Source organism: Copadichromis virginalis, linkage group LG14 (assembly GCF_057382275.1).
Source record: "Copadichromis virginalis isolate Kocher_CV1m ecotype Utaka linkage group LG14, C_Virginalis_male_GT1.1, whole genome shotgun sequence".
Classification (NCBI taxonomy): Eukaryota; Metazoa; Chordata; class Actinopteri; order Cichliformes; family Cichlidae; genus Copadichromis; species Copadichromis virginalis.
Window position 1 is genome coordinate 26,025,492 of NC_140631.1, and position 24,463 is coordinate 26,049,954.

Genomic DNA, 24,463 nt, shown 5'->3' on the forward strand with positions numbered 1-24,463 from the left:
GACTTCATCAGCGAGCAGGCGCACCGAGGGCTCTCGCGCTCACTTTTCGTGTATAGAATTATACACGAAAATTATAAGTCTGTATTATAATGTCTTATAATGTATTATAATGTCTGGTGTTTTCATGTTTGTTGGTTTGTTTTAATTTTATTTTATTTTGCGAGTTGGTTGTCAGATGCTGCTCCAGCCAGCCAGAGAATCCGCCGCCGCCCCGCCCTCTCCTCCCTGTGTCGCAAGCAGCAGGCGCACCTTGCAAACGGAGGGCGCCCTTACTCCCAGCTAATATTTACAATTTATGGTTGTGCACTGAGATTGCCCACTTTAAGGTGAGACGGTGTTTCTGTGTGTTTAAGATTTTTGAATGCATATGACTAGCATATATTAGACTTAGTGCCATTTCCTTATAGTTTCACTTCGGTAAGTACTGTGAAGAGTGAGAGAGCAGGCTGATCACAATGTATAGAATGATTGGGCAGAGGGGAAAAAAACAACTTAATTATGCATGGGTGTTAACAGGCCTGCTGATTAGATCCTGTATTTAGTGAGGCTCTGCCTGTTTATACAGACATTTGTTATATGACTTTATCACTCACCCATCCAAATCATTGAGTTCAGGTGTTCAAATCACTTCTATGGACACAGGTGTATAAAGTCAAGCACCTAAGCAGACGGTATTTACAAATATTTGTGAAAGAACGGGTGCTTAGGGTGATAGGATGCCACCTGTACAACAAATCTAGTCATGAAATTCCATGCTATTAAATATTCTACAGTCAACTGTTAGTGGTATTAGAACAAAGTGGAAGCAATTGGGAATGACAGCAAGTAAGCCACAAATGCCATAACACAGAGTGGGATCCTATGGGCTCAAAATGTGGTCATAAATATTTTGTACTTGTAAAAAAGATTTGTATGTGTAAAAAAGATTTGTGTGTGCGTAAAAAAGATTTGTATGTGTAAAAAGAATTTGTGTGTGCGTAAAAAAGATTTGTATGTGTAAAAAAGATTTGTATGTGTAAAAAGAATTTGTGTGTGCGTAAAAAAGATTTGTATGTGTAAAAAAGATTTGTGTGTGCGTAAAAAAGATTTGTGTGTGCGTAAAAAAGATTTGTGTGTGCGTAAAAAAGATTTGTATGTGTAAAAAAGATTTGTGTGTGGACTTAGAAAAAACCCCCCTGCAAGTTACAAGTACGGATTTTTGACCCTATTTTTCTACCCTTCATCTGATTGGTCAATGTCATGTCAATCACACATGTAACAATCCAATCAGAGAACAGATGGGTTAGGCTGTCAGAGGGGCGCTTTTTTGAACTGCAGGTCCTTGAAGGGTGATACCGTTTGAAGCTGGAGGATCGCTATATAAATATCCGATAGCAGCTAGGTCCCCTAACTTTCAGTAGCTGTTGAAAGGAAAAAGTTGTGGTATATCAGTGGTTAGAAATAACATTATTACTTTAGGATTAGTTTAACACAAAGTCAGGGCTGACCCAGGACCATTACTGTGAGTCACAGGGCGCAGCATAAAAGTCCTTTCACATCGGATGCAGGATACGCTGCTAATGCTAACTGCTAACTAAAAGCAAAGGATCCAGAATTTGTTACGCTGGCTGCTGGGCTCTGTGGGTTTTTGCAGCTGCTCTACCTGTACTAGATGCACCTGCTCCTTGTCTTTTCTATCTCTGACTTTATGTCCTCTACAAGAGTTTGTTTTTTTTGCTAGTTCTTCAAATGTTCAATAAAAACATGTATGCTAATTCATAACGAAGAAAGCTTTGTAATGAAGACTGTCATTTCCAAAACACTGCCCGCCCCCACCCCGCGGTCCGCAGGAAAACGCTGGGTTGGCATGTAAAAGGGCATTTATTCCCTTCAAAGACCTGCAGTTCAAAAAAAGCGCCCCTCGACAGCCAAACCCATCTGTTCTCTGATTGGATTGTTACATTTGTGATTGACATGACATTGACCAATCAGATGAAGGGAAGAAAAATAGGGTCAAAAATCCATACTTGTAACTTGCAGGGTTTTTTTTTCTAAGTCCACACACAAATCTTTTTTACGCACACACAAATCTTTTTTACACATACAAATCTTTTTTACGCACACACAAATCTTTTTTACACATACAAATCTTTTTTACGCACACGCAAATTCTTTTTACACACACAAATCTTTTTTACACATACAAATCTTTTTTACACATACAAATCTTTTTTACGCACACGCAAATTCTTTTTACACATACAAATCTTTTTTACGCACACACAAATCTTTTTTACACATACAAATCTTTTTTACAAGTACAAAATATTTATGACCACATTTTGAGCCCATAGTGATCAGCAGATTTTGAGGTACATAATGACAAAGGTCACCAACTTTCTGCAGAGTCAATCATTAGACCTCCAAACTTCATGTGGCCTTCAGATTAGCTCAAGAACAGTGCGCAGAAAGCTTCATGGAATATGTTTCCATGGCTGAGTGATACATGACTGTATTGTCACAGTCCTTGGTCGCTAACCCAGTGTTTTGTATCTGTTTAATTTGTATTTCTTATTTGCTATTCCTGGCTTTAGTTCTCTTGATGTTATGTTTTATACTTCTAGCTTCTTGCTTCTGTACCTTCCCAGTGTTCCATGTTTGGTTACCTTTTTGTCTCTGTGTTTCATGTTTCCTCTGTGTCCAGGTCTGTCATGTTTCATGTCTCAGTGTCTAGTCTGTGTCTTTGTGAATTGTGCCATGTTTCCTGCTTTATTTTGATAGTCACTCTCCTGTGTGCAGTGTATCTAATTTTGCTTGTCTTATTATGTTTGCTTACTCTCTGCTGTGCTCTCCTGCTGTGTCTCATCCCCTCGTTATCCTTCAGTGTATTTAAGCCCCGTGTTTCTTTCTGTCAGTGTTGTGCCCTCATAATGCTGTGTGGTTTTTTCTTCAGTGCGCCCTGTGGCGGTGAGCCTAGTTTCTAGCTTCTCAGTGTTCAGTTATTCGTTTCCAGGTTCTAGTTTAGGTTTTATTTTTGCAAGTTTATTTAATGGAGTTTTCAGCTACAACGCAATACGGCTGCCTCTTTTAGTTCACCCTTGTCTCCGAGTCCTGCGTTTTGGTCCAGTTCTGCCTGCCACACGGCCGAACCATGACATTTAATGTGCCAAGTGTAGAGTTTGATACGGTGTGAATATGGTGTGGGGCTGAATGCTGCTGGGCTTGGACCCTTAGTTCCAGTGAAAGGAACTCTTAATGCATCAGCATACCAAGACATTTTAAACTATTTCATGCTCCCAATTCCTCAATTCCTAGAACATCTGACAGTATTTATCCACTTAAATATGTGCTGGGTTTCAAGTGTTCTCCTTTGAATCTCTCATCTTGTTGGTGATGACCATATTCACAAACTCCCTCTAATGAGGCTCTATTAACAACCTTTGTCTCCACCATGTGGTTGTCTCTCAGAAGAAGTACTCTCTGAAGTTTGTGAAGATGGCCAATAAGAGTGGAGTGAATTTCTTCTGACACTAATTGTCTCCTTGGACTTCTTCCTCCACCATCTCCTCCTAGAATAGGAGCAGCGCGTTTTCATAGCTGGGCTGTTTAGTCTGTTTAAATTGAGCTCTGGTTTAATTTTCCACTTCAGTGTAGTTTGTTTGTGAACACAGTAATCAGACTTGAGTGCAAGCCACACAACTGCACCAGGATCCTTTAGAGGAGGTGTTTTGTCTCACTTTGATTCCTCATAAACTCCCCAGCAGCTTGTTTATGGTGAGTGATGAGAACATGATGTGACCTTGATCCTGTACATTCTCTGTCGTTTCCTGTGAAGGCAGCACTTCTTTCAAAAGTGTGAAGCAGTGTGCTATTTTGAATACATCTCTTTGAAATTCATTTGTCACCATGCTCATATAGTTTTGCTTGAAACATCCACTGGTCCAGCGTACAGCACTTTCTTTCTAGTAAGTGGATGGAGCAATTTCAAGTGTCAATTTGGTTTTTCACGCAGTTTGGCTTACAGTTTTCACGGTGTTTTCCAACTAAACCACAGGAAAAAGGTTTATCAATAATAGCTGTTTTTGGTGAGGCATAAGCAGTCCAGTAAAACTGTAGTTTCAGCATTCTGATACAGAGTATATCCTCCTGAGAAACAGCTTATTTTTTTATGTCCTCTGTAATGGACATTTGTTTTTGGTCTGTATCTTTTGACTTATTTGAGCTACCCTCTTAGGTCCTGATGTATGACATAGAGGAAATCCTCGACTTTCCATTGATATCTCAGGTGTTTGGGTGGCCTCTTTTAACTCCAAAGGGGAAGGAAATTCCAAAAAAGGTTTAATGGGAAGATTATTTTTTCCTCGCTTCTCAGAAGGATATAGTGTAATTTCTATGTGAACATCAGTGAGGAACATTTTAATGTGATTTACAAATACTCCAGCAGAGGGAAACATTGCTCTAGGATTGCCTACCCACCAGCTAAAGCTGGCCTGTCACAACACTGAGAGTGACTCAGTATTCATCTCTTCGTGAAGTTTTAGACATGAAAGATTAAGTTCCAAGAACTAATGGATAAAAGAAAGCAATCATCTGCAACCAACACTACCAATCCTAACACTCAGCCTTTTTTTTTTTTGTATTTTATACCCAGTTATAGATGCCAGATTGTGTGACACCCTGTGTTACCCTAACAATATCACATCAAAATACAACCACTGGTCTTCTTGTTATTAGAGTAGCAGGGATTTGGTTATTTACCCTTTTCTTAACTCCCTCATCTATAAATATTTAGGTGTTTGACATAATGGAGGTAAATTAACTGGGAGATCTTCAGTGAGGATGATCTTGAACTGACAGCTCAGTTAACAACAAAGCTCCCTGGAAAAAACAACAACCATAAAAATCTAATTATAAGCATCCCACATATATGATAGATTCCAACACAACAGTAGTTTCACACCAATAGAAAAATATGTCACAGCAATGCATCCATCAACCATTAGTTGTTGTTAGTTGTGGCCTGTGACTAAAATGAAATGAAAAGTAGCTGTACAAAAATCAGATTGTTGGGTGCTGAAGCCCTTACTATGGCAGACAGAAACATTCTTGTGAGATTTGTGAGGCTGTAATCAGAGGGTGATCCATTTTTTCAGGGGTCCAGCTGTGTGCTTTTGGTTCAGACCAATCAGCATCCTTGCAGCATGGTTATGTTCATGTTTTAGCTGTGTCGGTGTCTTAATGGCTCAGTAAATCTTTTCAAGTTAGATTTTTAGTGAATGTGTTTAGTAAACTGTCTGGTCTGTCTCCTGGTACAGTTGAAACGGCATAGTTCAATATGTCTGGAATGGATAGAATCCTGTTTAAAAACACACCCACACAACCTAAAGTGTCTCCAGCTATTACCGTGAGAGTCTGGTCTGGGTATTTGTCAAAAAATGTTGGCATGAGTAATTGAGGAGAATTTTACTCATGCCTCATTTTTTAGACAAAACTACTTGGATAGGTTAATTCAAATGAATTTGGGAGGATCTGGTGAAAACCCTGTCCACTGATGTGTAAGGAAGTGGAGCATGGAAGAAGGCAGAAATGTGTTTTCTTTCCACATTTATATGTTTAAAAGTAACCTAGTCAGTTTTGAAGATTAACAAAGACTAACACTGAGCAGTGCTGATTTTCTAACACTGGAAAATAACTCAAAATGTTAGAAATATTCCAGTGTTAGAAAATCAGCACTGCTCAGTGTTAGTATTTGTTAATCTTCAAAACTGACTAGGTTACTTTTAAACATATAACACTGTCAAAAGTGTTAATTTAACACTCAGTGTTGTATTTAACACTCAGAGGTGTGGACCCATATAGACACTCTCTAGTGTTAATTTAACACTGGAGATTTTGCTGTGTACATGGGCTGAGTTGCTGTGATGGCCTGATTAGTTATTTCTGTTTTGGTGATAATGAGAAGTTAAACATGTATACCCAGTCTTGAAGTGGATGACTAGTGGCTAACAAACAGACAGTATGGGTTTTTTTTAAATGTTAAAATAATAATAGAGAACAGACGTAATTCAAAACAACAACAACTGGAATTATGGAATTTCCTTGCTTGTGGATACCTCCTAATTTGATTGACATTTTCCCCAGAGCTACTCTGTGAAGGAAATTGTAGTGATGGCTGCTGTGTAGTAAACTGTGAGATACCAGCAGGCCCAGTGCCTTACACAGTAATAATGAACTGTGGCGTGTCATGAGATGCGAGGTATCTGATGAGGACATTTTGTATTGCATTAAGCTGGCCCCATATATCAGCATGACAGAGTCTGGCCTGTCTGTCGATGAATTAGTTGCATATGGCAGAATTAGTAATGCTGTTGATAATGTGGGTTTTTATGAGAATTTTACTCTTGCTGTATTGTTTTTTGTGTGCCGTTCTGTTAGTCTACGTTTTTTTTTTTGTTGTTTTTTGTTTTTACATTGTTCTACATCATTTAGTCACTAAAACTACTTGGATAGGTCTATTTGGGATGTATCCTGGCGTGTAGCTGAGGAGTAGCTTGTCACCAGACAACAACTTTACCACCTCACCTTTGTGTCTCTCAAAGACCTTTTCCATTGGTCTGCATGATAGTGAATAATGGCAAAAATGATGTATTTATTCAACAGTGAGGTAATTTTAGAACAAAATCCCTTTTACAGTACGACTTTATTCATTAAAATTGTAATGAGAGAGAATAGAGAATTTAGAGAATTTAATTGTCATTTGGCCCTAAATGACTCTGCTGGCAGACTTTGCAGATCAGTTCTGCCAGCAGGCTTTGAGCAAAGTCGATGGCCTACATCCAATGGTCTGTGGTTTCTGGAGACCTCTTAGCGGTTCTTGATCACAACTTCAGGAAATGTGTGCTGTCTCAGCAATGGTTTCCTCAGGCAGGAAATCACAACTAATGAGTGTGGAGCTGAATTATGTCTACTGAGTGGGTGTTTATCGCACATAAACATGACTGTTAGGAAACAGTTATTTTCTTACAGTTACTACAGTTATTTTTCATCATGAGAATATGTCAAACAAAAGAAAGTAACCCTTTTTGTTTTGCTTGGTTTTTTTTTTTTTTTTTTTTTTTGGACAAATGGAAAGCTGCATTATTTACACATGGGATCAGCTGACGGCAGTAATTAGTCCTGTTATCCCTTCCAGTACTGGTCCATGGCCTGGGGGTTGGGGACCGCTGGCTTACATGATGTGCTTTGAACAAAAATGACTAAACCAACTTTTCCCAGCTGTGTCATGATTACTGGCGGCAGATCATATGTTTTAAGTGAGGACCCAAATGCAGACAACACAGCTGAGATGGAAGTGAACGAAAGCGAGACGCACCTTTGGTGCGTGGGCCAAAGGTGGAGGCCCGCAGTGAGATCTGCCCAGGCATGAGAGAGAGCAGTATTACAATAAATAAATGTAGCCTCGTGGGGCCGGCCTGAGATACACAGGGACCATGACAAAACACTAAACACTTTAACAAAGGAAAGGTGGATCATGGAACGTACCCACCAATGACGAAAGGGAAACGGTATGACGAGGGAAGTGGAAACACACGGGTAACATAGCTGGGATGAAAAGACATAATGACACAGGAAGAAGCAAAACTGAACACAGGACACAAGCTGTCAAAATAAAACAGGAAATAGACTAAGATGCAGACTAGACGCTTGGCTCAACCACAACTGACCAGAACAGGAAAATATTTTTTAACTTGACTAATTAAACTAAGAAGAATGGGACCACAAAAGGAATTTAATTAAATAAACTTCAAGTCATCCGGAACTGAAGCTAAGATCTGAGCACACAAAGCCATAAAGAGCCCTTACAAATCATTCGAAGATAACAAAATTAAAAAAGAACTACACATTGAGTCGAAAACTCAGGACCATGAGTATTGTAAGTACTAGTCACTGTTACAGAACAGTTATAGATTTTGCATTTTACATTAAGTGCACGAGGTTTAATTTAATCTGTTGAAAAAAGATAAAATCTCTATCATCAGTGAATTCTTTATGGCTAGCAATATGATTTGGGGTCAAACAAACACTCAGTATCTGCAAAGTACTGTTTGAACTTTGAACCACTGAGGAATTTTGATCCGCTAGTTCAGAACTGTTTTCATTTAGTTGCATGTGGTTTAGGCTGCCCATTTAAATTCCTACCAAAGTATTTAGACTGTTTATTAGGTCTCAATACCAGTAAACTGGAACTCTGAGGAGAGTTGTGTAGAGATGACTGCTGTTGACCCTATGGTGTGTGCGCATTCATAGAGAGGTTTTTTTTTTAACACTGGACCACTTTCAGAATCATTTTATCATTTACATAATTTAGAATAAGCCTTCATCCATTATAACTGTGTCTGGTTTGTCCCCTGGTATAGCTGAAATGCAATAGTTTATTATCTAGTCATCTGGCAGACTGTGAGTATGTCTGGAATAGATAGAATGCTGTTTAAAAACACACTCATACAACTTAAACTCTCTTCAACTATTAGCATGAGAGTCTGTACTGGCTGTTGAGAGATTATGCTGTACATTGAAGTGTTATTTATTTTGTGGAATGTTAGCATGAGTAATTTAGGAGAATTTTACTTTTGCTCCCTTTTTAGGCAATAAAACTACTTGGATAAGTTAATTCCAAATGAATTTGTGAGGTGTAGCTTGTCACAGCAGCTTTAGCAGAAACTCTTTCTCTCAAAGACCCTGTCCACTGATGTGCAACTAAGTGGAGCATGAAAGAAGCCAAATGTGCTTTCTTTCCAACAGTGGGCTACTGTTAGAATAAATTCACTTTTACAGAAGGGCTTCATTATTTAAAGTTTTAATGAAATAAAGAAAACTGAATTGGAATGCGATATGTGTTCTGATGGATGCCCGCTATAAAATTTCAGTTACAATGGAGCTAAAATCAAGTCTGGAGAGTCAGATATTACTGCGCTTAAGCATTGGCTGCAGAAGTTTGAAGTGTTTTCGTGTGTGTCTTTGTGATGCAGGTGCAGATAGGAGGTCGACGAGGAGCGGATGTGGGCGAAGAGGAGGTCGAATGGAGACATCAGGATAAGTTCTGGAAGAAGACAGACATCATTTGGTATTCTCGCAGTATAAAAACTGTATGGCCTGAACTCACAGAAAGGTCCAGCACTGTAACTAGTAATTTCAACTGCTGAAGAAAATTAAATATTTTTAAATGATAGATACTTTTTCCTGTACTCCCTTCTGAAAAATTTGAACACTACAAAAGCCTGCTTGATTCTTCTCTGGGTATAAAGGCCTACCTTTATATACCTGCGGCTTGTGGTTTCTGAAAATCTCCTAATGGTTCTCATGCTCAGTGGTGCTAATTTTGGTCATTTTATAATGGTGTTAAGGCTGAGGTGAGATTGAGGAAGTCAGCTGAGTGAAGATGAGTGACTAAATGTTTCTCCCACTGATAATAATTTGTCCAGATAAACAGAATCAACTTCCTGGAAGTCAGAAGACATTTTAAATTTCTATAAGCCAGGAACTAGTGAGAAGATCTATAAACAGCAGCAGAAATGTGGATTTCCGTGGTTAGGGGAAACTTACTTTTTGGTCACTGAACTGTGACATGGCTAACCTTGGGTAGCATATACTTCAGTGATTGATTGTTAATCTTAGAAGAAGCCCAGGGATGAAATTGGGATTCAAGTTGTGGCAGGTGTGCTTTGACTCATTCTGCTTTACCGTCATATAATTATTCGTTTACTGGAACAGCATTGGGGTCATTTTCCAGGCACACATACAATCCCTGAGAGTTCCTTTGGTTTTGTGTTAGGAAGGGTGGCTTGGTATTAACATCTGCCAAATCAAACATGCAGAGCCTCCCTCAATCCGGTCGTTAAGTCTGACGTCACTAGCCGTGTCTGGGCCTAAACTCCGCTGCAGGTCCATATATCAAACGATCACTATGGCATTACTGAGAGTTGAAAAACTGTCTAAAGTCTTTCATCTTTAATAAAATGATCAGCGTTCTGCTCTACCGGGTGTAACAATTGAGTTTAACATCCAGGCATCCATGAAAACGGAATTTATGACATTTAATGGAGTTAGAAGTTAGCAGGAAGTTAGCTCGCTAGCTTCTATCTAAATACCAGAGGTGTGGACTCGAGTCACATGACTTGGACTCGAGTCAGACTCGAGTCATTAATTTTATGACTTTAGACTTGACTTGAAAAAATGTTCTAAGACTTGTGACTTGACTTGGACTTTTACACCAATGACTTGGGACTTGAATTGGACTTGAACCGGTTTACTTGAAAAGACTTGATATTTTACCCCAAATATAAAATTTAACACGCATATTATATAGAGATTGAAAATGTGACGTCATTCACGGGTAGAACCGCAAAGGATTCTGGGAACTCGTGGCAAGCGGTACTAGCGCACGCAGGCTTTCAATTAAAATCAGTTATACAGCGATAAAAAGAAACACAAAAATGTCAAGAAGCTGTTGTATTATTAACTGCAATAGCCGGTCGCATGACAGCCACGGGAAGCCGACGGGTAAAGAGATCGGTTGTTATCGGATTACGTCGTTGAAGAGAAATTGTTCGAGCCATGTTTCCGAAGTAACAAAGACGCGACTGGATTGCAGCCATTCAAAGACCAAATATAACGTCCCAGAACCCTCCAGCTCACAGGTTAGTCTGCTCCAAGCATTCCCACAAAGGTCAGTCTGCTGTTGTAGTTAATGCGTCATTTTTCTTAACATAATTGGTGATATAGGTTACAAGCAAGTCTGGCGCTGAACAGAAATTGTCGCGCTATGCTCCTTTGTTTATTGTGCATAAATAGTGAATTGTCCTGACACAATATTGCGTTTCGCCTCTGTTATTATGGCACATTGACAAAAACATATACTTTTATTCACAGGATAAAACAGGTTTTTTGTATCACTAATTGCCCAGTACGATTACAGCATACAGTATTATTGTCACTGCTACATTTCTGTGATGCTACCAGAAATTATTTCCACTACTAATTAATTACCGTTGAGCTCAAAGGTCCTATTAATAAACGGTTAACGAATGTGTATTTATGAAGACAATTTGTGAGACTGGTAAACTTATGATACGTACGATGGTCTTTCGTTCTACACGGTGCGTTTCAAGGGCCTGTACCCATCCGTCGGTAAACTGTACCTGGGCTTGTTGCAGTGACCTGAAGTTACTAAACTTCATGAGTGTATGCACTCACTCCAAGAACCGTATGATTATAAATATGCATATAAATATGCTAAGATGAGATAGCTGACTTCATCTAACTAGCAAATGTTGTCCAGGCTACGTTGGTGATACAGTTTTTTTTAATGTGTATGATATTTTTGTCATGCGATTTTAAAGCTGGTCCTACAACCGCATCCAAGAATAACATGCAGCTTATCTCAGAACTGTCGGTGAAAATTATTCTTGGAGCTAAGTTTAATTGAGCTGCATTTTAAAGAGGTGCAATTTCACAATTTGTGTATATTTTCTAAGTTCACTATTTTGTCATGTGTTGAGAAAAACACAGATTTTAAAATTACATGGTCTAATATTTACATTTAGCATAACTGCAACATTCTTTTTTCGTTTTTTTTTTTAAAGACTCGAAAGGACTTGAAATTCAAAGTTTCAGACTTGTGACTTGACTCGGACTTTTACACCAGTGACTTGAGACTCGACTCTGACTTGCCTGACATTACTTGAGACTTGACTTGAGACTTGAGGATAAAGACTTGAGACTTACTTGAGACTTGCAAAACAATGACTTGGTCCCACCTCTGCTAAATACAATATAGCATGTCCTTGTTTTGATTTTGGAAACAAATTAAAACGTACAGCTCTGTTATCACTTCCAGCATAAATGAAGACAGAAAACTAAACAGCAGTGACGTTTGTAGGGTTACTGAAGTTGGGCTAGCTGGTATATAATGATGTGCTACGTGACCGCTAGCGACACAGCTATGTTAGCATAATATAAACAAGCTAACTTTTTTTCCACTCGATAAAAGTTAACGTGAGTGTTCTCGGTGGTCAGGAACAAATGTAATCGCATGGCAGGATGCTGTAAAAGGACCAAACTTCAGCCAGGAGAACAACTGAGATAATCCATCCACAATACGAGGTTAGTCATTCATATACTGCTTCATGGGCTGGGCTGTAGTTACATCCTAAGGTTTTAAAAACTGAGCTTAAATAAATGATTAGCGGTAATAAAAGCCGAGGGAGGTCAACAGTGATCACTGACTGTTTTAGGAGCTTTTTGAGATTAAATAGAAGAAAATACATAACATTAAACATGTTAACAACACAAAAGCCATATTAAACTCCAAAAAGAGAGACCACATCACTCCGGTCCTCTGCTCTCTCCACTGGCTCCCAGTTGCTTTTAGGATTGATTTTAAAATTTTACTGCTGGTTTTTAAGGTTCTTAACGGTACTGCACCTCCTTACCTGGCAGAGCTTCTTAGCATTTACCGCCCCAGGAGATCTTTGAGGTCAGCAGACCTGATGCTTTTAGATGTTCCCAGGTACAGATTAAAGACTAGGGGAGAGAGGGCTTTTGCTGTGGCTGCACCCAGACTGTGGAACAGTTTACCTCCTCACATCAGATTCTCCACAAGCCTAGTAACTTTTAAAACTGCTCTTAAAACTCACCTCTTCTCATTGGCTTTTAGCAAGGTTTAACTATCAGTGAGGTGTTTTATGTACTTGTGTTTTATTGTATTTTATATTTGTATTTTATTGTACAGCACTTTGGTCAGCCTTGACTTGACTAAACGCAGACTACTTTAGGCCCGCAAGTAGGATTCGTCACGTCATCACTTAACGACCGGATGAAAGCAGCTTTTTACCCATAATTGTAAGCATAGCGTCATTAGTCATACATACATAAGGAAATAGATATGAGAGGATAAAAATCGGAAGCAAGTTAAACTCTAAGGCAACTGGTGAAAAATAACAGGATAAGCATTATTTAAACGTTTATCTATTACCAGTTATGTTTTTGTAGCATGAATTCTTGTGGGGAGTTCTTTATCAGTAGGACAGGCTGTAAATCTGAAGGAAAAAACAGTTAAAAAGTCTAAATTTATGCCGTCATTCATATTTTCCAAAGATGGATTGGAGTCTTTGCTGTGCTGACTCTGGACCCCAGGCCTTATGTTTGACACCTGCTTTAAAGGTATATGGACTGCATTGTATATGGACTAACTGAAAACTCAAAGCAATAAACATTTCACAGATTATTCACCAACTGAGTTATTCCATATACTTTCACTCTCTATTTACCTTTCACATACACCTATGGGCAATTTGGAATCAGAATTTAATCTAACATACATATCTTTGGACTGAGCGAGACAATGCAAGGAAAACCATGCAACCTTAGGTAGAACCTAGGTAGAAATCCAGAACTTTCATGCTGTGAAGGAGCAATGCTAAACAGTCACGAGCAGTTCTCTATTCCCTGGTTGGCATATGTCTCTGATTCTATAGCATATAGTTTTGACTTTAGCTTCATCACAAAGGCATTTGCCAAAAACACCAGGAGCACATGCTGTGGCCTGAAATGGAAACTGTTTGTAAATCCAATGAGTTTCACCTCCAATAAAAACCATTACCAGTAGAGCTGGGCGATATATCGAGTTTTTAAAAAATATCGATATATTTTTATACGAGATATAAGATGTGACAATATCCTTTATATCGATATAGTCTATGTTACGTTATAATTATACTTGTGGAGCCACAAGTTTGCCTCTCTTTCGTCCACTTTCGTCTTTACGCAACGTTACTCGGCCTCGCCTCTCCTTCACTGAACACAACTCCCCCTCCTCCCCCATCGCTTCACCTGCAGGAAGCGACAAGATGGACACGGCAAATCTCCGTTAACGAGTTACTGCGCATCGCCCCGTGTGTGGGGCTGGACGACGTCAACGTGTTAGCTAGCTAACCACGCTAACGAGCTAACGACGCTAACGTCATGCAGCCCAGAGGGGCTGCACGGACTAAAATCCTTTCATTTTCTCAAAAGTTGACAGCGCGCCTTATGTATGAATTCTGGTTGTGCTTGATGGCCGCGAACCGATTTTATGTGAAACACGGCGCTCAGCAATCTGTCAAAAAATGCTTTAGTACGACTTTGATAAGCTACGGAGCTGCACCGCTTGATGGATTGTCGGAGGATTACGGCTGAGCCTCGCGGAGTGATACGTACTGTGCTTCAACGTAATATTACCCTACTGTGTATAAGGACCATAAATGGCACCTGTTAAGAGACGTGGTTGCGAAGCGGATTTCAAACTCCAGGCTGTCAGTCACGCAGTACAAGTTGGGAACAGAGCAGCTGTGAAATCTGTCTTTGTTATTGTGCTCAGCGTCTTTTAGTTTACATTTTGACTGCACAATTGTGAGCTTTTTGTTATGCACAAAAACAACATTGTTTTCTTTTATTTATGGAGCATTATTATTTAATAAATGCTCATAATTTATTTTTGAGTAAATTTTATGTACATCTGCTCTATGTTAATAAAAGTGCCTGTGTGACATCTGGGACACAGCTTTGACTAAGAACTCTCTTTTTGTTCTTACTTTATGACTTTAAAAAAATATATCGAGATATATATCTTATATCGCCATCCAGCTAAAAAATATCGAGATATGAATTTTGGGTCATATCGCCCAGCCCTAATTACCAGTGATTTAGAGTCAGAAAGACAGTTTTATTAGCATGTAGTTTAGCATATTATCACACATCCACTTCAGTGTTCGCTGGCTAGAGTTCAGCACCCTGAAAAAGTGGCACCCCCATGGTGCTATTTCTAAGCCCACTGTACTGAGTGCTCTCTCTCAGAGAAGACTATGTTGCAACCACTGTGAAATGATTTAGCGTGCTTATGACTTTGTCTGTATGTATTTCTGGTCTGTAATATTGTATAATAATGTAATAAGATTTGACAGTGTACTAGCCAGACTCTACTCACACACACACACACACACACACACACACACACACACACACACACACACACGCAAAAGAAATGCTCCCAAGCTCCCAAGTGTTTCCTTGAACTATGACAAGATTGCTCTGCTCAGTACCAGAGGAAGTTGCCTTCCTTGTCCTTCCTTTTGTTTATTTTTGACTAATTTATGGCTGGATTTTACTCTGACCGAAGAAGGAAGCTTTTAACCTTTGTCTGTGACTTCATATCCTTTTGCCTCAGTGACATTTAAACATCTGTCATAATACACTACACATAATACACCTTCTAATTGTGTTAAGGGTCAGTTTGACCCATTCCAGTTTTTGTGTTGACCAAAGTACTGGTCATCCTTTCTTTTTCTTCATGAAAGTTTAAAAAAAAAAATACATTAATATTAAACACAAATATTTTAGATGGAAAAACCCTAAATACAAAAAATATTTGTGAGAAAGAGATGAATAGGCAAATAATATAATAATATAAATTATAATAAAGAAAAAGAAAGAAAAAAAGAAGTTAGAAAATAAACTTTGAAAGCTTAAAAATAGTACTTGCTACCTGCTCATGCAACACCCATCCTGTGTAATTTCCCCATGGTCTTACCCAAGCAATGAACTCATTAGCTGAGCAATACCAGCAGACTTGGCGATCGTGGCTCAAGAGTTGGGAGTTCGCCTTGTAATCGGAAGGTTGCCGGTTCGAGCCCCGGCTTGGACAGTCTCGGTCGTTGTGTCCTTGGGCAAGACACTTCACCTGTTGCCTACTGGTGGTGGTCAGAGGGCCCGGTGGCGCTAGTGTCCGGCAGCCTCGCCTCTGTCAGTGCGCCCCAGGGTGGCTGTGGCTACAATGTAGCTTGCCATCACCAGTGTGTGTGAATGGGTGGATGACTGGATATGTAAAGCGCTTTGGGGTCCTTAGGGACTAGTAAAGCGCTATATAAATACAGGCCATTTACCATTATAAATTCTGGGAAAAACAGAAGTGATGTATTTCTGAATGGGTCAACCATTCTATGATGTTGATGTCATAGTAAATACTGGAGCAGTAAATACATTGGTCTTGTTTATCTTATATAGAATATATGCCATATAATAACAAATTCACAATAAATATCAGAAAGGAGTTAAAGGTAAAGTAAGTACCTGAAGTCATTTAATAGAAATAAAAAGAATGCTGTACTCATAAATATACCTTAATTAGTGTGCAATTACATTTCCAACAACTTGATGTGTTCCCATAAACTTAGAATGAATATATTAAAAAGACATAGGAGCTGACAACGTTTGTGAAAGCCGCCTTGTTGTCTTGCAATCTTGAATACAGTGGCTGTTCAGTGATGACACGACGAATCCTACTTCCGGGCCTAAAGTAGTCTGCGTTTAATATGGCTTTTGTGTTGTTAACATGTTTAATGTTATGTATTTTCTTCTATTTGATCTCAAAAAGCTCCTAAAACAGTCAGTGATCACTGTTGACCTCCCTCGGCTTTTATTACCGCTAATCATTTATTTAAGCTCAGTTTTTAAAACCTTAGGATGTAACTACAGCCCAGCCCATGCAGCAGTATATGAATGACTAACCTCGTATTATGGATGGATTATCTCAGTTGTTCTCCTGGCTGAAGTTTGGTCCTTTTACAGCATCCTGCCATGCGATTACATTTGTTCCTGACCACCGAGAAAACTCACGTTAACTTTTATCGAGTGGAAAAAAAGTTAGCTTGTTTATATTATGCTAACATAGCTGTGTCGCTAGCGGTCACGTAGCACATCATTATATACCAGCTAGCCCAACTTCAGTAACCCTACAAACGTCACTGCTGTTTAGTTTTCTGTCTTCATTTATGCTGGAAGTGATAACAGAGCTGTACGTTTTAATTTGTTTCCAAAACTCCGCAGTCAGGACATGCTATATTGTATTTAGATAGAAGCTAGCGAGCTAACTCCCTGCTAACTTCTAACTCCGTAAAATGTCATAAATTCCGTTTTCATGGATGCCTGGATGTTAAACTCAATTGTTACACCTGGTAGAGCAGAACGCTGATCATTTTATTAAAGATGAAAGACTTTAGACAGTTTTTCAACTCTTAGTAATGCCATAGTGATCGTTTGATATATGGACCTGCAGTGGAGTTTAGGTCCAGACACGGCTAGTGACATCAGACTGAACAACCGGATAGGTTCATTTCCTGACCCCCTCTCTAAAGTTTACCACATTAGTATAACTTTGTGGGTGCTATCAATTTAGGACCATTATGTTTACATTTTCACTGGTATGTAGTAGAGATGGACCGATCCGATATTACGTATCGGTATCGGTCCGATACTGACCTAAATTACTGGATCGGATATCGGAGAAAAATAAAAAATGTAATCCGATCCATTAAATATCATGAAAGCACCTCACAAAACTTGCAACACGCTGTAACTCACCTTAGAACGTTAGCACGTCGGAGCAGTATGCATCACGTGATAGAGCGGCTGTGGCATGAGGGACCTGTGGTCTGGATAGCATTTGGAGCTTCGCTAGCAACATTTCATCTCCGACAAAGTTATTCCCGAGAGAAGTAAAGCAAGTGTGTAAGTCCATCTCTGAATGTTTGTAAAGCATTCCTGCCTTAAGCTTAACAAGCGACTGCCTCTTCTTGCTGCTATTTCAATCATGAAACTGCTTAATGATCAGCTGATCGGCTTTTCTGTCGGGAGTCCGTCTCTCTTGTTTGTTTTTGGCCCACTTTACACCAGAAAGAGGAAACCAGCGGCTGAACAACAGCAGCACGTTTAAGCTTGATAAGCTGTTGTTAGAATTTATTTAATATTACTTTCTACACCAGGATCCTTTTCTACGTAGCTGACGGCTGGTAACTGTGCAGGGGCGGATCTAGCAAAGTTTAGCCAGGGGGGCCGATAGGGCATTAACAGGGAAAAGGGGGCACAAAGACATACTTTTCTTTCTTATTCTCATTTAAAATGTCTAGCTTTTAATAAATAATTATCTGACACCCAAAGTTTTAATTTGATGTAAAATGAATAGAAGTCAATTACTGTATATAGTGACTATTAAGTCTAATATAAATACCCTAGTAAGCTATAGTACTTTTTCCTTTGGGAAGGTACCATCTGTGCAGTCTGCAATTTTGTTGAAGAAAGATGTTGAATCTATTTAATATTTCTTGAAAAATAATTGATTTCTGTGCATTTTTTTTCACACTGCATCAAATTAAGGTTGATTACGTCGATTAAGCATCATGAGGTGGAGCGTGAGGGGTGGTTCCCTATTTTTTATTTATTTATTTTTGTTGTTGCTGGGAGTTGGAACCCTATTAGTTAGGTTGCTTAATATTTACGCTAAGTACTCTTTAAAATACCAGAATAGGGAGGATGGTGTAGGTTTGAGTTTATTAGATTGATCAGTATTGCTGAACTATGAAATTTTTTTTTTGCATACAGGTATAACAGAATAGCTTTAGTGTAGTTGTTGTTTTAAACTTGAGTATGAACTTATACAAAATGCAGCAAGATATTTAAAAAAACAGTTTTGTCGATTAAAAAACACTATATCGGATTCATATCGGTATCGGCAGATATCCAAATTTATGATATCGGTATCGGACATAAAAAAGTGGTATCGTGCCATCTCTAGTATGTAGCCCACACACAGGAGGGCTGCTGTACATGAGCAATACCAGCAGACTTGGCGAAGCAATTCACTGGAAAGATTCGACACATTCACAGGGTTTCATCACACCGAGACAAGTTTGTCTCGCCCTTGTTTTCCCCCAATGGTGTTCCTGAGTGCCATCTTAAAGGTTCCAGGCGGCATACCTTTCTTCATTGTCATGTGTAAAGGGTGGAGACTGATTTCCTTCCATGAATGCTTTACAGCAATTTGAGGTAATAAGCAACAGCAATAAAACAAGTAATATTTGTACATTATTTTATCAGTCCACATCCTCACTACTTAGAGAACAGTTTCTCCAGTTGATAATATGTTGGTAACACTTGCTTCTGAGTCTATAAGTGGCTTTAACTGTATCTTACATCTGTGCATCTCAGTGATCCACCTTCACTCCCCGTTGTGAGCCACAAAAATACCGAATGAACCTGCTGTCTTCCAGTTGTCATAAACACACTTATAAACTGGACAATATGTGTTCTACTAGTTTTTGCTTTTCTCTAAACTCTCTGTGCTTCCACTTTAATATTTTTCCCCTTTTCTTTCTGTAAAAGAAACCGCTTCTGTGTTTTGTAAATGTGAACATGAGGCCACCTCCAAATACTAAAAAAAGTATTCTCTCACTTCAGTGGCATGTCAGGTATTTTTGGTGTGTCCCTTAAAGCTGCCAGTATGCTGTTAGTGGTGTTTTCCCTGTTGTGCACAGTACATTTTTATTTGCACCATATTCCAGTGGGAATTGTGGGCTTAACGGGAAAGAATCACATGTAAAGGCTGATTGAGTGCCAGCTGCAACGTGTTTCCTCGACTTTGAGCATTTTAAATTCCCTTCCACATAGTCATTGTTAGAAAAAACACACAAGATCAGAAGATAGGGAGAGGTTGTTTATTGTTTCAAAAATGACTCCATACATCATTCTCAGCAAAGGTCACAAGCCTCCCACGCTTCTTCATATTTTGCCAGCAAAATGGGAAATAGATGCAACGGTCTGTTTAACATAGTGCAAACATAAATCGACACCCTTCCACTGATCTCGTTTCTGATGGGGCTTTGGTGTACAGTATATGATCAACTGGAGGCCCAGATCCATCTCTGTAGTCCACTGTCAGCACTTTGCTGTATTTTTTCCCTGTTTCTTAAAGACATCACTTTCAAATACTGCTCACTTGCATACCTTCCAATGTGACAAGAATAATCGAAAAGAAAGGAAAAGCATATCGCTTTCATGTTATGTATTATGTGGTTGTGTGATGAAGCCAAAAAAGTCAGTCTTATATTCTGATTTCTAAAGTACATGATTAAGTTTTTAAATATTAACTTTATTTTAAATTGTTCCCAGATTTTTAAAGGGTGCTGTAACATTTTTGTATTATATATGCAGGTTTCATATAAAGACACATCTGTGTTTTTTAAATAAATGTTGAGCTAGTGGAAATCAGCAGTTAGGCATTTTCACATGAATTATCTTACAAACAGTGTTTTTGCCAGTCTTGTTTTTGTGTCATGTAAAATATACAGTAGCCTGCATCATTTAGAACAGGGGTTGGCTATAATTTTTTCCAAAGGGTCACAAATGTCAGTAAATGTCAAGCTGGTGGAAATCAGCAGTAAGGCATTTTCACATGAATCGTCTTACAGTGTTTTTGCCAGTCTTGTCTTGTCATCATGTCAAGTTAGCAGTTTCATTCTGTGTGCTTGAATGTTTATGAAACCTCTCACTGTTTGCATCTGCGAATGAGTAATGCTTGTTATAAAGTTGTGCTCGGTCACAAATCCTGCATGCATTATGTCATGAAGTGATTGTAACAGGAAACTGATGTGAGCTCAAAGCTACTGTTGTTTCTTCAGTGACAAACACGACATAACTTTGAAGGATTCACTTGCATGCATCCATACATAAATAAAAGTCAAAACTTCAAAATAAAAGCATCACACCCTGCATAGCATGAAATAGTTTTCAGTTATCTTTTATTGTTTACAAGTGACTGCACGCGGACCAGAGTGGAAGGGTTAAGAGGCTGAGTGTTGCCCACAGGCTTTAAAAAACCCTGGTCTGTCAACAGGTATGTCTTCAATGGTAAAAAGGTGAATTCTCTGCTAAGTGTCTGTAAAGAGTTTATGGGGGCTAGAATATCAGATATATATGCTTCAGTTAAGTGTTAAACAGGAATCAACAGCTCCCCTCTCTTTTGACAGAATAGAGCAGGGGTGTCGAACTCCAGGCCTCGAGGGCGGTGTCCTGCAGGTTTTAGATAACACCCTGGGTGAACACACCTGAATCAAATGATTAGTTCATTACCAGGTTTCTGGAGAACTTCAAGACATGTTGGGGAGGTAATTTAGCCATTTAAATCCCCTGCGTTGGATCAAGGACACATATAAAACCTGCAGGACAGGGGCCCTTGAGGCCTGGAGTTTGACACCTGTGGAATAGAGGTTTCAATCGGAGTCTAAAAGGATGTGACAGAGTGGAGAAAAAGAAGGTAAGAATGAGGCTGACCTTTCCTTCAGACTCTCTGGAGAAAGGAGGACACAGACAAGTTAAGTACACGGCTGTCAAAAACCAAGCAAACTGGTAAACAAGGCTAGGTAGTGAGAGATGTTTATAAAACTACAACACGAGTAGGATATTGGAGTGAGTCTAGAGGTGTGGGACCTGATTGACCCTAGGCACAGACCGAAGGGCAGCAGGTCAAACCGGTGGTGGGCATGGTGCAAAGGCGTCACCTGTCTTGGTCCTGGTTTTCACGAGAAAGGCTGCTGTCGGGGGTTGGGGGGCTCTGGCCTTTGAAGTTGGTGAGGGCTTGACTGCCTCTCTACACTTGGCGGTGGTTGTCTGTCTGGAAGCCCTTAATCCTTCTCCTGGAGGTCTCCTTGGCTTGTTTGATGCCCCTCCTCGGGTTGGCTCTGGCAGTGCTCTCCAGAGAACTGTCCCCCAGCCTGAAGGCTGTGTTTCGAGTTCTGATCAGAGCCTGTTCTTCATTCGTCTACCAGGGTTTCCGGTTAGGAAGAACTCAGGTGGTTTTGGTCACTGTCACATTCACTACACACCACTTAGAGTAGAAAAGGACAGACAGAGTGAAGGTCTCCAGGTAGTCCTGTAAAGTCCTGTAGCTGGAGGGGAGCATGCTCGAGCCACAAGATGTACATCTACAACATATAACCCAGTGTAATGTATTAAATATAATGAGATGTTTCTAAATGGTTGAACAGCAGCATGTGACTGCAACATTAAATCCCAAGGAAAAATCTGGACCTTAAATCAAATCCGATGACATTGTGTTTTATAAAGAATTTTAAAAAGAGCAAAAAAACAAACAAACCAAAAAATGAAAAAATTATGCACTCCCTAGTATGTTTTGGGTATGTGGTATCCATATGGGTATCCGTAAAGTAAAGTAAGAAAAATAAGCACAGAGTATTGATTTATTATCTAATTCTGTTGAATATCTACGAATATACAAATAAACAATGTGTATATAAAATGTAGTAATAGTTATGTATATATAGTCCAATAAATTGTTATGTAATAAAAAGTAATAAAGTAATAAATAAAATAATAAGTAATAAAAGTAATAAAAAAAATCACACACACATTCAATTATTCTTATCTTCTTATTTATTTAAAACTTAATAATACAGGAGGTGCTATTAAATATTAAATATAAACATGCAATATAATATATAATATATATACTGTATATCATGAGCTTGTCCTGTTAGTAGCTTAAAGGTATGTTCTTACCAATTTAGTAAAGACACAGTACAATAAATGCCAAACATCTTCCCGAAAGTCACATATATAAAAAGAACTTGGGTCAAGGTGATTAAAAGTAGGTACTTACAAAGAAACAGAAATATTGCATTTTTAGAGGGATCAGTGAGAACTGGGGTGCTTATAATAATGGTATTGTCAACTAACCATTTGACAGTTACAAGCTTTATCTTTCAAATAAATCATGCTTTACAGTACATTTATACATTCAATTGTATGGTTCAAAAAGTGCAAATAGTTGCCATTTACAATTTAGTTCAGTGCAAAAAAGAGGCATAGAAATAACAGTCACAAAAATTTCAAATGACAAACAATATTAGCTGATAGCACTTTAGCTTATGTGACCGTTAAGCTGTATGCTAACATTCTTGCATGCCTTGCTTCCTGTTACACTGATAGCTAAGGTGTTAGCTACTGTTAATTTCAAACCAACACTAGCTTGGATATCCTAGTTACTACTTTAGCTTTTTAAGACTTTGAAAGATAATGGTCATATTGCATTACTGCATGTATAAGTTAACAACACTGTGCACTAATTAGCTGTGTAACAGTAGTAATTACCAAGCACACATTTTGGGATGCGTTCAAAAACAGAGCAACATGGTTTGGATGGAAATGAGCGTTGAACATTTAATGCATTACTGATAGCAACTTGTAAGTAATATCACTAATAACTAATTCTGGATTTTTTAAATTTAAACAGTTGAAAAGTAATGCAATCCCTAATCAAGTTAATTTTTTCTATAATGCATTATTGAGTAAACATATTTCAGTTAATGAATTAATTCAATTGAGTTACATGTTCTTCAATTATTTAGGTAACAAAAAGATTAAAAAGATCACATTTTAAAACATTTTCATGTGTGCTTGCACAACAATAACTAATGTAAAAATAAAATGTGTGATAGAAATATGGCTGGTTCTTTGATTTTATGCTTACACCAGCAAAGTGCCCAAATGTTAAGCTTCAATGGTCTTTCCTTTTAGGGTAGAGTTTTACAAATTAATGGGCATTTCTAAGGTTCAGTGTTATATTGTTAATAGACCATGTAAGAGAACATCCCTGTAATGAGTACTTTAACAGTACATTCTTCTGAGGATAAAAAACCCCTATGCATTACTCTTAGTGTAGCACTATTTTAGAGTAAGAAAACCAGCACTGAGTAAATAAAAATTAAGTACTTGTTCTAAGACAAAAACAAGGGAATAGCTAATAACTGACCATACATAGATCAGACAGTGGTGATCTAAGATGAACATTTATAAAAAATGAAATGGAGCGACTGAAGAACAGAGTCATGGTTGAAATCAGTGAAAATATTAACGTTGTTAAAGATGTAGGTCTTCCCAAGAAACAGTTTAGGTGATTTGCAGTGATCATCTATGTCCAAGATGTGATGCAAAGGCAGAGCTGTCACGTTGGAATATTTCCCATGAACCCATAGCACATTCCTGAACACAACGCTCTTCACAGACACACTTTCCACAGTCCCAATGTACACTAAATAAAGAGATACACAAGTACATTACATTAAAAACCCATAAAAAAATTTAAGAACAACATTTGTTCCAATATTGAAAATTATAGATGATATCTTACTTTCTTTGCAGAGATCACTTGTGTTTAGATTATTCAAAGATAGAAGTCTGGATCCTAAAAAAAGAACATTACAGGCATATTATTGGTCAAACGCATTACCTCAACTGTGCTATGAAGTCAAAATGACACAAAATGAAGTTTAACTTTGTGAGAGGACATTTAAGCAGACACAACAGACCATGCATCATGTTTCTCTGATCCTTTCCTGGTTCATGGATTCTTCTCAGCCTCTCCGCACAGCATGAGCACAGGCTGGTGTTGTAATAGAGGTGACCACAGCATCCAAATCCTGTCTTGACAGAGTAAAGCACCTCTTTTTCCTGGCTTGAGCAGCAAATATCCTGGTTTTGAAAAGATATATAATTCATTATGGTTAATGAAAGCATAATCGTTTGCAACCAGTGAGGCCAC

At 38.6% G+C, this 24,463-nt stretch overlaps 1 protein-coding gene across 1 annotated transcript in view; it reads right to left on the reverse strand.

Moving 5' to 3' along the window:
- Nucleotides 1-22,194: 22,194 nt before the first annotated feature.
- The window catches only part of LOC146694066 (uncharacterized), a 41,432-nt gene continuing 39,163 nt past the window's right edge, over nucleotides 22,195-24,463 (reverse strand). The window contains exons 21-23 of the mRNA XM_085478686.1: nucleotides 24,231-24,393; nucleotides 24,053-24,106; nucleotides 22,195-23,953 (exon numbers count right to left, since the gene is read on the reverse strand). Of these exons, the coding sequence (XP_085334812.1) occupies nucleotides 23,700-23,953; nucleotides 24,053-24,106; nucleotides 24,231-24,393 (471 nt within the window). The 3' untranslated portion in view covers nucleotides 22,195-23,699. The remainder of the gene's footprint in view (nucleotides 23,954-24,052; nucleotides 24,107-24,230; nucleotides 24,394-24,463) is intronic.